The 13,445-nt window shown below is 40.5% G+C and overlaps 1 protein-coding gene across 3 annotated transcripts in view; it reads left to right on the top strand.

The window, feature by feature from the left end:
* STK32A (serine/threonine kinase 32A) overlaps positions 1–13,445 on the top strand; it is a 73,354-nt gene that overhangs the window by 26,386 nt on the left and 33,523 nt on the right. For all 3 annotated transcript variants that reach the window (XM_083430882.1, XM_083430883.1, XM_083430884.1), the window contains exon 5: positions 7,032–7,205. In XM_083430882.1, coding sequence (XP_083287008.1) covers positions 7,032–7,205 — 174 coding nt within the window. The remainder of the gene's footprint in view (positions 1–7,031; positions 7,206–13,445) is intronic.

A 13,445-nucleotide genomic window follows, 5' to 3' on the forward strand; every position in this document is an offset into this window, starting at 1 on the left:
TGTGTGCCTTTAGGGAGAAGGCTTAGATAGAGCCCCCTGCCTATACTGCTGGTTTTCCATTGGTTTCTTGGAGAATATTCCAGTTTATAGTCTCCCATCTGCAGCCTGAAATTATAGTCTCAAGGAATTCCATGTGATTTATGCAAGTCTGGAGAAGGGGCTGATGTGGCCCTTTGGCTAGGATCTCCTCTCCTGCCCAAAACCTTTGTCATTATTTTCATGTCATAATTTTAGAGAATGTAACAAGCTATTGGGACGCGGGATGGCGCTGTGGGTTCAAATCCCCGCGACGGGGTGAGCTCCCATTGCTCGGTCCCTGCTCCTGCCAACCTAGCAGTTCAAAAGCACATCAACGTGCAAGTAAATAAATAGGTACTGCTCCGGCGGGAAGGTAAATGGCGTTTCCATGTGCTGCTCTGGTTCGCCAGAAGCGGCTTAGTCATGCTGGCCACATGACCCGGAAGCTGTATGCCAGCTCCCTCGGCCATTAAAGCGAGATGAGCGCCGCAACCCCAGAGTCGGCCATGACTGGACCTAATGGTCAGAGGTCAATAGATTCCAGTTGACAATAGATTCCTAATAAACATTCTGCTTTGCTTTCTGCTGCCCATTTCCCCCATTTCTTTGTGCTTTCTGTGCTATGTGATGCAGCTGATGAGAGCTGGAATCCGACAAAGATTAGGTTGTGCTGTGCATGAGGCCCAAAAGATGTGCCCATAGACACCAAAAGATTGGTGACTCCTCATTGCAAAGGCTTGTAAAGTAACTGGCCCAAGGACATCCAGTGAGCTTCAGGGTCAAGCAGGGGTTTGAATCCCGTTTTTGCGGGACCTAGTCCAACATTCCAACCACTGCAGCACAAAGGCTCTCCTCTACTGAGGCAGATTTGCCCCACTACACTTGGATGAGTGTTCCACTTTTATTGGCGTGGCCCAAGGCATATTGCTGCCTATAGCAGAACTCAAATTCCACCTGTTCATTCCATTAGCACAGTCAGTTTCAAAACGGAACAGGGCTCCTGCACCTTTAATAACTGCTGAAATTCTGTCTTCCGCATAACTCTGTAAAGGTTCAGGAACCCTGCCTTCTTTGGCATCTAGCCACACTGCCTACTACTGGGGACATCGCTGCACCTTTCAGATACCAATTCCTGCCTTTATCTGTTTCCTCCCTGTCCCCACATGGTGCCACCTGAATAAGGTCAAGTCATCCTGCTGCAGGGCAGACTATGAAACCAGATCGATATCTTGGGGAAATGTCTGTAACAGTTCTTTCTCTGAGGACACTTGATGGGGGCACAGTTCATTTTCAGTAGCTTGCGTGCCATCAACAATAAAATCAGCACACTTATAAGGCATGTTGATCCTTCCTTTTTTCTTTGATTTAGTGTGTTTTTCCCCCTTTCAGTGGCCCTGAAACAGGAAGGATGGAATAAGGTTCTGCTACCAATAGACACTAAACTCAGTTAAGAGCCACAGTAATATTTCAAGTAATGGGGAATTAGATTATTTTGCAATTTTTTATTTTGTTTTCAGGTGGTTTTACTGGTAGAACATTGGTAAATATCCTCCAGCAAAATCACCCTGTTGCAGGGTAATGGTAATAAAACAGATCTCAGTATCTTTTCACCAGAGGTACCAAAGTATTAGCTGACAAAGGAAGAAGTATTTTTTTTAATTATACCCTGCTCTTCTGTTTTGACCAAATACATATAAAAGCCAGTAATAAAAATTATTAAGGAATTGTAGAGTTGAAAGGGACCCCAAGGGTCATCTAGTCCAACCCGCTGCAATGCAGAAATCCCAGCTAAATAATCCCTCACAGATTGTTAAAAACTTCCACCAGGGAAGAACAGCACAAGATATTTAAAAATCCACCATGAAGTTCCTTCTGTAGACAGTGGGTCATTCACTCTAACCTACTCTTTGCTTGATTGACTAGATTTGCTTTCCTAAATGCCAGTCATTGCCTATGACTTCATTCATTGGCTAAAAATCAACAACACTGAAAGCAGGAGCAAAACAAATAAGCCTCAACATTTAAAAAAGGTGACAGTTGGGAGTGAGAAGTATGCCCTCCCCATTTGCTATTCACATTTTTAAGAAGTCACCATACAACAACTAATGTGAATGGTGTCTTGTCTAATTTGGCCCTTCCTTGCCACGGGGAACAAATAACCCAAAGCAAAACTGGAAATTAATATCAGGGAATTCCAAATAAATGTATACCACTACAAAGCAGAACTGTTTCCCAGTCTGGATCAAACAAGAGGTGCCCTATTAGGTGGGGATGGGGGCTATTTAAACTCCTCTGCTGCCTGTGTTCCTGCCGCACAAAAAACTCTGCCTCTCCTCATCAAATAGTGATTTGATATATGTTAGATTATTTTAGTGCTGCATCTAATTTTGTACTCTAATAATTGGTCTTTTCTACACATGAAAGGTTTTGCTTATCTTTGCTTGCTTATCTGCTTGTTAGTTTCCTTAGCTTCTTTTTTACCAGCTTAACCCATCCAGGCAAGGAGAGAGTGAAAGTAATAGCTTATCACAGGAGAGTTGCTGTCCACAAGTGTTGCTTGAGTGTTTAGTGACGGATGCTTGAGAAGCAGACTGCATGATAAATGAAGGCATCTTATGGTGCTCCTTAAGCTAGGGAAATAAATAATTTCTCTGCCTCTCTGAGCCATTGGTCTAGACTATTAATAATATGCCTTTGGCAGTCAGTACCAAAAAGAAAAAAAATCTGGGAGATTAATTTTCCCTTACCAAATAGCCTCAAATGCAAGGAGGTTAATAGTGATTTTGAGTGCATCTGCATATATCATCCTAAGTTTTTAATTCCTTCTCAAACACAACAGTTCTTGGAGAAAAGCCCAGCTTGCAGCCTGTGCAGTCTTAAGTCTGTTGGCAGAGTTATTTAGGTTTATATAGGGATTTCCAGTAGCTTAGGGTCAGGGGAGACTCTCAGGCCAGAGGGTACATTGTTAAAACTTAGCTCAAGTTGATTCTTCCCTTGTTCTGACCGTAGAATGCAGTCTAACTGTGTATCCTCCAGCTGGGTCTATGTTACATGCCCTGAATGTGGATCAATTTGGAGCAGATGTTGCTAGTACTCCTGTGGAATAAGAATGGGAAGACAGTGGTAAAAAATTGGGAGATGTGCTGTCTTCACAGGAAGTATTGGTGTGAATGAATGAATATCTCACTTTACATTTTCAGGAAATGGTTCAGTCCAGTGGTGCAGGGTCCTGGTACATATTTCTTGTCTAATGAGCAAGCTTTTCACAAGGACGGTGATTTTGGGGAGGGTGTGCTTTCAAACAAGCAGGGTACCCCACATCACTTCTGAGGTGTTAGAATCCTGTGAGAAGTTTGTACTCTGTCAAAAATGTTCTGCTCAGGCTCCAGTTTCCCATATCAGTCATTAGCTGGGATCCTTTTCTCTGTGTTCAGTGTTACCCCAAGACAATAATGCCCTCTGGCTACAAGGGTAAACACTTGAAAAAAGGCTTGCTACACCATTCAGGCACTGATTCCTGCCTTCCCAGACTCCGCACACACAGGCAACACCTGAAGCAGGTGTTTCATGCTGCTGCGTGGTAGCGCCCACACTGTCTGCATTGGCAGACTGGCTGAAAAAGAATGATTCAGCAGCACATGTGCAGAGAGCCTTTTCATGAGTACCAAATTGCTCCAGCAGGGAAGAGAGGGAAAGATAGTTCTGTTGTGCAAGGAGAAAGTGATCTGCTTAGTCTTATGTTGAATATTACCATAGGTCTCTGATGCAGTCTGGGGTTTTGTTTATATATATATAGATAGATATAGATATAGATATAGATATAGATAGATAGATAATATCCTGGATCAGTTTTGAAAGAGGAATACATTAACTGGGAGATGTAAGCTGCCAAGGGTGTGGCTGCCCCTTTAACAAGCACCATCAAAAATGATTGCATTGATGATTTGTTATAAGTCCACTTGCACTGAGGCCTGCAGGGCCCCCGTTGTTATATTATTCCCTGTGTGTTCTACTCCTTGGCAGGAGTGTGTTCAGAATAATAATTGTAGGTTTTCTCAGGATAGGTTTCCTAAGTGAAAACTTTGTTTTAACAAATATAGATTTACTGAAACTAGTGGCTGAAAGTTAACTGCAAATGTCAGCAAATATTTTATCACAGGGGGTTTCTCTAACAAGCTACATCTTGCAAAATAAAGGAAAAATTGAGTTTTTGTCTTTGAACCTAAGTTGTACTTGTAGATCCATGATTGTGGGCTTTAAGATTATTGGTGTAATTTCACTTGGGGAAACTCTTACATTTCATCTCTCAGCTATTTTAACTCCAGCCAAAGTCTGAATTTCAGCATTGTCTTGGACCAGTTTCCATGTTACATATGAGAGAATGTATGATCCGCCTGATTGACTGAACTTCTTGAACTAAGGGCAATACCAGCTGGTAGTTTTCACCTAGCTTGGCACTGTATTGTATTGTATTTAATATTCATTCATTCATTCATTCATTCAATAAATATATCTCTTTGGAGAAGAGTCACACAAAGTGGTTTACAAAAGATTATGACAACAAACAGTAATGATACAACAAGCAGCAATGATACAAAAAGTTGCAATAGTATGGATACAATAAAAATAGAGTATAATATAACAGATAATTTTTCTCTCTCCTCTTTTTCCTCCTCCTTCTTCTCCTTCCCAGATGGCAGATTCCTGGTCTTCTGGCTTGACATAATAATAATTGACACTGTATCTGGTGTTGCTGTCTTTACCATTGTTCTTTATATCCTGTCTTTAGGGATACAAATCATTTCAGGGTAACTTATGCATACAACCACCAGGAATACACAAAGAAATGCAAAGAAGAGTCATTATTTCCCCCCTCTTACCATCATACTCACTATGGAAGGTCATCCACATGCAGGCTGTACAGTTCTGTCAGCCCTGCAGATATGTAGAACAGCAGCATGGGCTGAAATTCCCTCATCTTGGCCAGCTTCTGGAGATGAGAACAGTTGAAGCAGTCCACCCAATCTTCAACATTAAAGCCATATGAACCTGTCATTCCGTGAGAAATTCTGAAGGCTGGTTCTTTCTTTGTGTGATCCTGGTGGAATCAAAAGGGCAACCTGGGGAGAAGCTATTCACTGTGATTATGCACTGGTGAACTGACCGTATTTCTAATGCCAATTTGCTGATCCCCAGCTGCCTTTCAGTCCTGCATATAGGAAAAAGAATTGTTTTAGAGCTGTTTGCTCTCTTTCTTTCTCTCTTTCTGTTTTAAACACAGTCCACCTGCACCTCTAGCATGATGGAGAAATCTGTAGAGAACATTACAACCAAGTAACGGCTCAATAGATTGATTTATTTCATCCCTCTCTGTTGAGTAGGATTTTTAAGTCACTCTGGAAATCTCATTTGACTGAAACTTGGAGAGCTGTAAAACAGCAACACTCCTTGTATACAGATATGTTTTAATATAGCTGCTTGAATGATTGCCATAGATTTCACATTAAAAAGAAACCTAATCAAGTAGCTGTGTCCACACATTGCAGTTCAGCATACAGTACCTGGTAGTAAGGAAATTTCTTTAGGATCTCTCCCCAAATCACAATGGTAAGGGGTGATAACAAAACGTTTATGAAGAAAATCTTCATAGCTATTTGCAAATGCATTTTCAAATTATAGAAATGTAATTTCCTAAGTTTCTATGGGTTATTCTTGCTCAGTCTAAAAGAAGCTGCCTCATACTAGATAGCTGCTGGTCCATCTAGTTCAGTCTTATGTACACTGACTGGCAACAGTCCTCCAGGATTTCAGAGGAGCCTTTTCCCAGCCCTATCTGGATATTGAATCCTATGATCTTCTGTATGCACACTATAACCCCTAGCACTCAGCTATGGGCCTTCCCCAAAAGAGTAGTATGGAAACAAGATCTTTAGGTGGGTCTGGGCACTCTTGCTTTTTGCTAAGGGGTTGTCTTTAGTGTTCCTGCATCTTCTAGACTGTCAAAGACATGCATGGTTGTGTCTTCTGTGCTGCTTGCTTATATTCATGCATCTTTCTTTGTCCATTGACTTAGAGATGATGTGATTTTACCTTGTATTTAATTATGCTGGCACCTCAGGGAATCTTTTGGCACAAAAGCAGCTAATTTTCCTCTCTGTATTCAAGAGCATTGACTGCTCCAAGTCTAAAACGTATTGATTTCTTGAGCCCACATTTAACTCGCTGTTATTTAAACGAAGTCAAGCAGAAAGGTCTTGTGAGGGAAATTTCGAAGGCAATATGAAAATGTTGGGGGTGGAGGCTTAATTTGTGCCGGGGCTCAGCCCTGCCATTTATTTGCAGTGCCAGGACATAACTTTTGAATGCATTGACTAGGAATAGATGGAGGTCCCCTTGAGCGGGTGTCAAGTGCATTTCCTTTGTAACCCCAGGGAGCCTCCACACATTAGGGGTTAAGGGAAGGAGGAATTCAGAACTAGAGAGTGGTGTTTCTAGACAGCCTTGAGCCCTTGTAACTAGAGGTTAGAGTTCTAGCTAGAAGGCATTGAATAAAGGGCTTGGGAGTGCCTTCTCTTTTTGTTTGCTACCAGTTGTGCGTCTCTCTGCTACCTTCCTTGTTTCCCACTTCTTGTCCAACACAGTTGCTGTTTTCATTTTCATACTTTTGTTTGTATTTCATGTGTCCTTGAATAAGCCTTATTGTTGGACTCCTCCCCCCCCCACACACACACGAGAAAAGGGAGGGGGGTTCCATGTCTAGAAGAATTATGGAAATGAAACTTTGGCCACATGTCCTATTAATAGTCCAACATACCCAGAATAGCTTAAACCTTAAGATATTTTGCTGTGCAAGCACGACACTACTAACCCCAGTTCTTGACTTAGGGTTTGCTGTGTTTTGCACAAAGAGGAAGTCTGACTCCAGGCAGAGTCATAGACCTCATCATACATGCTTCTAATTCTACTGAACTAATCAAGCTATATGTCCTTTGTGTTCTGGCATCTTGTTCCAGGTATTCATTCCAGGATGAGGAAGACATGTTTATGGTGGTTGATCTGCTTCTTGGAGGAGACTTGCGTTACCACCTGCAGCAAAATGTCCGCTTCCAAGAGAGCACCGTGAAGCTGTTTATCTGTGAACTAGCATTGGCACTGGACTATCTCCAGAGCAGGAACATCATCCACAGGTGAGCTACGCACTATAGAGATACATTGATACTGTTACCAGTCATACCATCATGAGACACCATTAATCCTGCCAGGTATCTGTAGTCAGTGCTTTTTTTCCTAGAAAAATAGGTGCTGGTACTCACCATGAAGTTATTGCATAAATGCCACACTTTTTAACCCAAAAAGAGGTGGTGGTACTGCATATCCTTGAGTACCCCCTGAAATAAGCACTGTCTGTAGTGTCAATGAATGACAGCACTTTCTGTATGTTTACCTTCGTGGGTTGGCAAACACTTGGAATATTGGGATGAAAGCACATGTGGTTATTTCAGTTACCAGTGAGTATTAGTATTATATTCCACCCTGAAATAATCAACAAAACAAATAATGTCTTTGTTCCTCCTGTAGAAGTAAGGGGATTCCTCAAGGTGTTTGGGGAATGCCCTAAATAAATAATTTAATTTAACATTTATGAGTGCTTCAATAGATGTTGGAAGGAATAATAACATAAATATCTAGCTTGCACTTGTTTTAGAAAAGTTCTACAAAAGGCTTCTGATGCACTGATTGAGATATGTATAGATACATGTATAAAACGTAATGTAACATACATAATATAACATGTTATATACAAAACATCCACACACATTTGTTTCAGTCCACTAACTCGGCCATATAGCTGCTACAGTCAAACCTAGGTTCCAGAACACCTCTGTTATTGTACGTTTCAGCTTCCAAACACCTAAAAACTGGAAGTAAATGCTCCGATTTCCGAACATTTTTTGGAACCCGAACGTCCGATGCAGCTTCTGCTCGAGTGCAAGAAGCTCTTGCAACCAATCAGAAGCTGCTCCTCGGTTGTCGAACGTTTCGGAAGCCAAACAGTTTGACAACCGAGGTTTGACTGTATTTGGTTCAGATGAATCATCCATACCAAACCCATAGAAGGTTAGTTGGGATCGGACATTTGCCCACAGATTATTTTAATCCATAACAATAGTTTCAAAAAATTAATTTTGATAGCATACTTTATTTTGAGTGTTGTGAAATTTGAATGAGCATTTCTTATGAGCTGGTGACAGCCATCACTATCTACTAACCAATCCATGCACTCATAAAGAACTTTGACTCCCCCCTGCCCATGAAAGAGGAAGCAGCCTTTTCATGCTGTGACCTGCATCTATCATCATTTCACTATGTAACTGAGGGGAGAAGTTTAACTATTCAAGAATGATATCCAAAACCTTTGCTGATTGGGCATAGCTAGTTGCATGGTTCTCTGGTTTGTGACCAGTATTGATAGTGCATTCCTTTGAGAGTCATTAATATATACAAGGTTGCAGTGTGTTATCCCAAGGACAAGTTCAATAGAAACTCTTTAAAGGTTTGAAGTCCAGAGGGGGGGGGGGGGGGGAGTGCATCTAACAGAATTCTGTCTTGAGTAAATACTGTAGGATTCAGCTCGTAAGTGGATAATTGCATACCATCAAAACGTTATTGGTTTCCACTTCATCTGTTTTTATGCAGAGTGTATGCCATAATGTTGTAGAGCTTGGGAAATTAAAAAATGCAGGGAGATTGCAGTTTAAGAAGTTATACAAGTGATAAAATTTGAAGAATAGAAATATTGGTGTACTAAGTATATGTATTATTAACTCTCTATGAAATTACTCAAGCAAAACTTCAGGCTCTAGAAACAAATGTAATGCATGCTGTAATCACATGTGCCATGAGAAAAATGGGTTGCAAACTTTTGACCCATAAAACTGTTTTTTTAAAATTAAAAATACATAAATTGTATTTTAGAAATGTGAGTTGGATGAATTGGATTATATTTATTTGTTTTTTTAAAAAAGAAATCAGTAATACTAGGTGTCTCCTTATTAATAAATAACCTGTCTTACATTGAAATCTAAATTTTAATATACATATGTTCAAGCCCACACTTCTAACATCTCACTTTGAAGCAGAAGCTTCAAAGCCCACAGATCAAATGACTCTCAGCTACATCAGATTGGAGTAATTCCCAGTTGATGCAAACACACCTTTAAAAATGCAACGAGAGGTGTTATCTGTGTACTTAGGAGTAGATGATCATGCAAGATGAGGCTATCTTCCTGGGTAGATGCAATCCCTTGGAATGGCATAGAAAGAGTTGTATGAATGATCCATTTGGTGAGAGTGTTTGGGCTTGCTTTCTCAAGTAGGCAGAGAATTTGAAAGCTTATATGCATTTGGTAAGAGACTTTCAGGTGTTGCCTTTCAAACCTAAATAATATTTATTCAATGGGCATCATACTTCACTGGGAAGAATAGTGATGCTGAAGGTCATTATCCAAGATTTCTAACTATAAAATAGTGAGTGGAGTTGACTTAGACTACTCCTTTTTTCATACTTCATTATCAAACTTCTTCCATACCTCTGGACAGGATTGGAGTTGTCTTCCTACAGCTCTTTTGTTTTTCAGGATATTTGCCATTTATGGTTTACTTTCTAATAATGTACACTTCAACTTCCTTTGTAATATGTTTAAACGTCTGCACTTGGACAAATTCAAATGCCTATTTCATGCTTGCGTAACCAAAGGAGACTTCAAGACAAAACAGTGTGGTAATGAAGGTATAAGGTTCACTTTTTCTGCTCTGCACCTGTTCACACAGCCGCCAAATAATGAATGAGGATGAATTACACTGGGAGACACAGAGGGAATAAGGCTGTTTTGTACTGGCTTTGAAAAAGCCTGGAAACTATATTGGGCAAACACCCAAGGATGGATGGTGTTATATAAATCAATTAATAATAATGGACACCATGATGATGTAGCTAGGAAGGATCCTAATTCAGCTTGTTTTTACGTTACTCTTCTTAGCAGGAGGATTACTAGTAACATGATTTGCTGGTCTTAAAGCACACATTGATGAACAAGGCTTCTGGGTGAGCCCCACATCCCTGACCATTCTGGATTTTTTTAAGAGATGAATTTCATACTCTCCTGAGGAGGCAGTTACCATGGATGTAACGTAGGCCTCACTTGATAAGCTGGCTGTTGGGGGTTAGGGTGACCAAATGTTGAAAAAGTTATCAGATAATAAAAGTAAGGAGATAAAAGTTGGTGCCAGTTGTATGTTACCTCTTTTTATAATGAGTTACTGAACCCTTTGAGCACAGGACTAATGCCACATAAGCCCAACGTCTATCAAGATAACGTTACTGGGAGTGAGATGTAAAGCTGTTGGTTACTTTGCTAGTATGTTACTCCTCTTACATGATTATCTTTGCAAAGGCAGTTGGGGCGTCATCTTCAGATAACGGCAACAAAAGACTCAGGTGAAACCTTCTCTTTTAAAAGAAGGGGAGAGGGAAAGGAGGGGAGTAGTCAAAGGGTGGGTATCTACATGGAGTGTGGAACAGACTGGGCAGAGGGTCGACTCTGTAAGGAGAAGGGGAGAGCAAACACCTGCACTGCCCACGGCTGATGATCTTCAGTGCCTTCCAGTTACCTCCTACCTTTTCGATACATGCATATTTAGAAAATAGTTAAGGGGGGGGGAGTTTCAGTTCCTTATTGCTGAATATTTGTTTCTTGGAAGAGAAGAGGAAGGCCTTGTTCTGGGGCATGGCGTTGTTTCCGTTCATCCCATCTTAATTGGACTGAAATAGACTGAAATTAGTTTGCCCAAAGACCCCAGTTTCTCCTCACAAAAAGATACTTCCTCACACAGTGTATAGTTAAACTTTGGAATTCTCTCTGGCAAGAGGCAGTGCTGGCCATCAACCTGAATGAGTTTAGAAGAGGATTTGACAGATTCATGGAAGATAATGGCTACAAGCCACAATGGCTATATTCTGTCTCCACTGTCAGAGGTGAGATGCCTCTGAATGCCAGTTGCTGGAAATCACGTTGGGGAGAGTGCTGTTGCACTCAGGTCTTGCTTTTGGACTTCCTGTAGGCATCTGTTTGGCCACTGTGGGAACAATAGAACAGGCCATTGGCCTGATCCAGCAAGGCTCTTGTGTTTTTGTGTTTTTGTGTGCATGTGAATTGCCTCTTGGCAGCTGAGAAAAAATCCTCTACATATGCAAATACACAATACATTTGTGGCATTTTTTGTTTTGTGGAGATAATAATTTTCTTTTATTGGCAGCTGATAACTTAAAATAGATGCTAGAGATATATATTTAACTTCTTTACTGTTTTATAAACCATGTGCTTCATTGACTCAGCTGTATGAAAAAATAACCTGACACATTGCTCTGCTCCAATCTTTCTGTGCCATTGTCCCTATATCCAGAATTTAGATGTCTTCAAATCGATGGTAATCATAACCTGACATCTCTATACAGAAACACTTTAGGTTAACAATAAGCAAAGCCCTATGTTTTTCCCAGACTCAGAGATTATTTGCAAATATGCTGCACAGTGGAGTATGTCATTTTTCTTGTTTCTGTAAATGCTAGTTAGGAACAGATCAGTTTAACAACTAAAATATAGGTTGGAATGAAAGAACTCATGAACTAAAATACAGCTGCATTCTCATCGAATTAAATTACAAAAAAATGTATGTGGGATTTCTTTGTAAGAAGAACTTTTTGCCATAAATTGCAGCGATAGAGTCCTATTCATCCTAGATTAGATAAGGTTGATCTCTCCCCTTGGTATTTATTATTTATGCTCCATACTGTAGACACACAGGTGTGCTGCTTTCAGCAACACTTTGAGCTTTTACTTTTCATAAAATAAGAACAAGATAATGGTTTGTTTTTTAAAATAATAATAATAATAATATAATCAATCAAGTATCACAAAATAGCAAGCAAGTCAGCTTTCAGGTTTTCAAGAACTTCAGCCTGGATCAAGATAAAAAGGGGGTGGGGAAGCTGGAGAACAATGCTATCAATGGCTACTAGTCATTGATGCCTAAGTACCTTTTAATAATTAAAAAAGAGAATAATATTGACAAATTTTGAAAAGGGCATGGATAAGCTGTATTAGTCATGAAGGCTACATGCTGTCTACAGGATCAGAGACAGCATGCCTCTGAATGCCTTTCACTGGGAAACAATAGCAGCAGAGAGATATTGCCCTCATCCCCTGCTTGTGGACTTCACATAAGAGGCATCTGACTGGCCAGTGCGGAATACACAATGCTGGACTATATAGGCCTTTGGTCTGATCCAGCAGGCCTCTTCTTGTACAGACCTGATACTGTTGCCGAGGTCTATACTTTATTTTACAAAAAGTGTTTATTAAGTGCTATGGAGACATTATGGTGCTGGAGGAGACTCTTGAGAGTCCCATGGACTGCAAGAAGATCAAACCTATCCATTCTTAAGGAAATCAGCCCTGAGTGCTCACTGGAAGGACAAATCCTGAAGCTGAGGCTCCAATATTTTGGCCACCTCATAAGAAGAGAAGAGTCCCTGGAAAATACCCTGATGTTGGGAAAGATGGAGGGCACAAGGAGAAGGGGACGACAGAGGACGAGATGGTTGGACAGTGTTCTCAAAGCTACCGGCATGAGTCTGACCAAACTGTGGGAGGCAGTGGAAGACAGGAGTGCCTGGCGTGCTCTGGTCCATGGGGTCACGAAGAGTCAGACACGACTAAACGACTAAACAACAACAACAACAATAGAAACATTATTAGGCTAGGTTAGTTACAACCACAAAATGATTGTAAGAACGATGAAAAATAGTTTTCATTTAAAAAACAATTCCACATATAATACCAATTACAAACAATCAAAAACACTTCTACAGATGAAAATGGTTAAAAATAGTTCAAATACAGATGCAAACTGGGATAGAAATCTTTATTTAAAAATGATAGATATTCATGTGCACAGAATACCCCCGAAGAGCATAGGTCAAATTGTGTTGACTTTCTTTTAAGGATGTCTCCTGCTCTACTGCTCTGTGGCACCAGTCGACTTGTTCCCCTGTGGTGTGTGGGGCTACTTTCCCCCCCTATACTTCATGCCTTTTTGACATGGACTTGCGCTATTAGCATTTGTGCTCAGTACATATGTTTATTCAAAAGACACCTGCTCCATTGTAACTTGCATCCTATTGCGTGATATCTTAAGGCAGTTTTCTCTGCCTCTGGATGATGGCTGTTTGAATCTGTAAAGACAGATAGAATCATCTCCCCTGCATAGCTTGGAAAAGTGAACAGCAGGAAATAATTTCAAAGAGGTAGAAAAACATCAGTAGCTGGCCTCCTATGGTTGTTCTCCATTTTCATATTAACAGCTGA

Source organism: Podarcis tiliguerta, assembly GCF_965153285.1.
Source record: "Podarcis tiliguerta genome assembly, chromosome: 2".
NCBI lineage: Eukaryota > Metazoa > Chordata > Lepidosauria > Squamata > Lacertidae > Podarcis > Podarcis tiliguerta.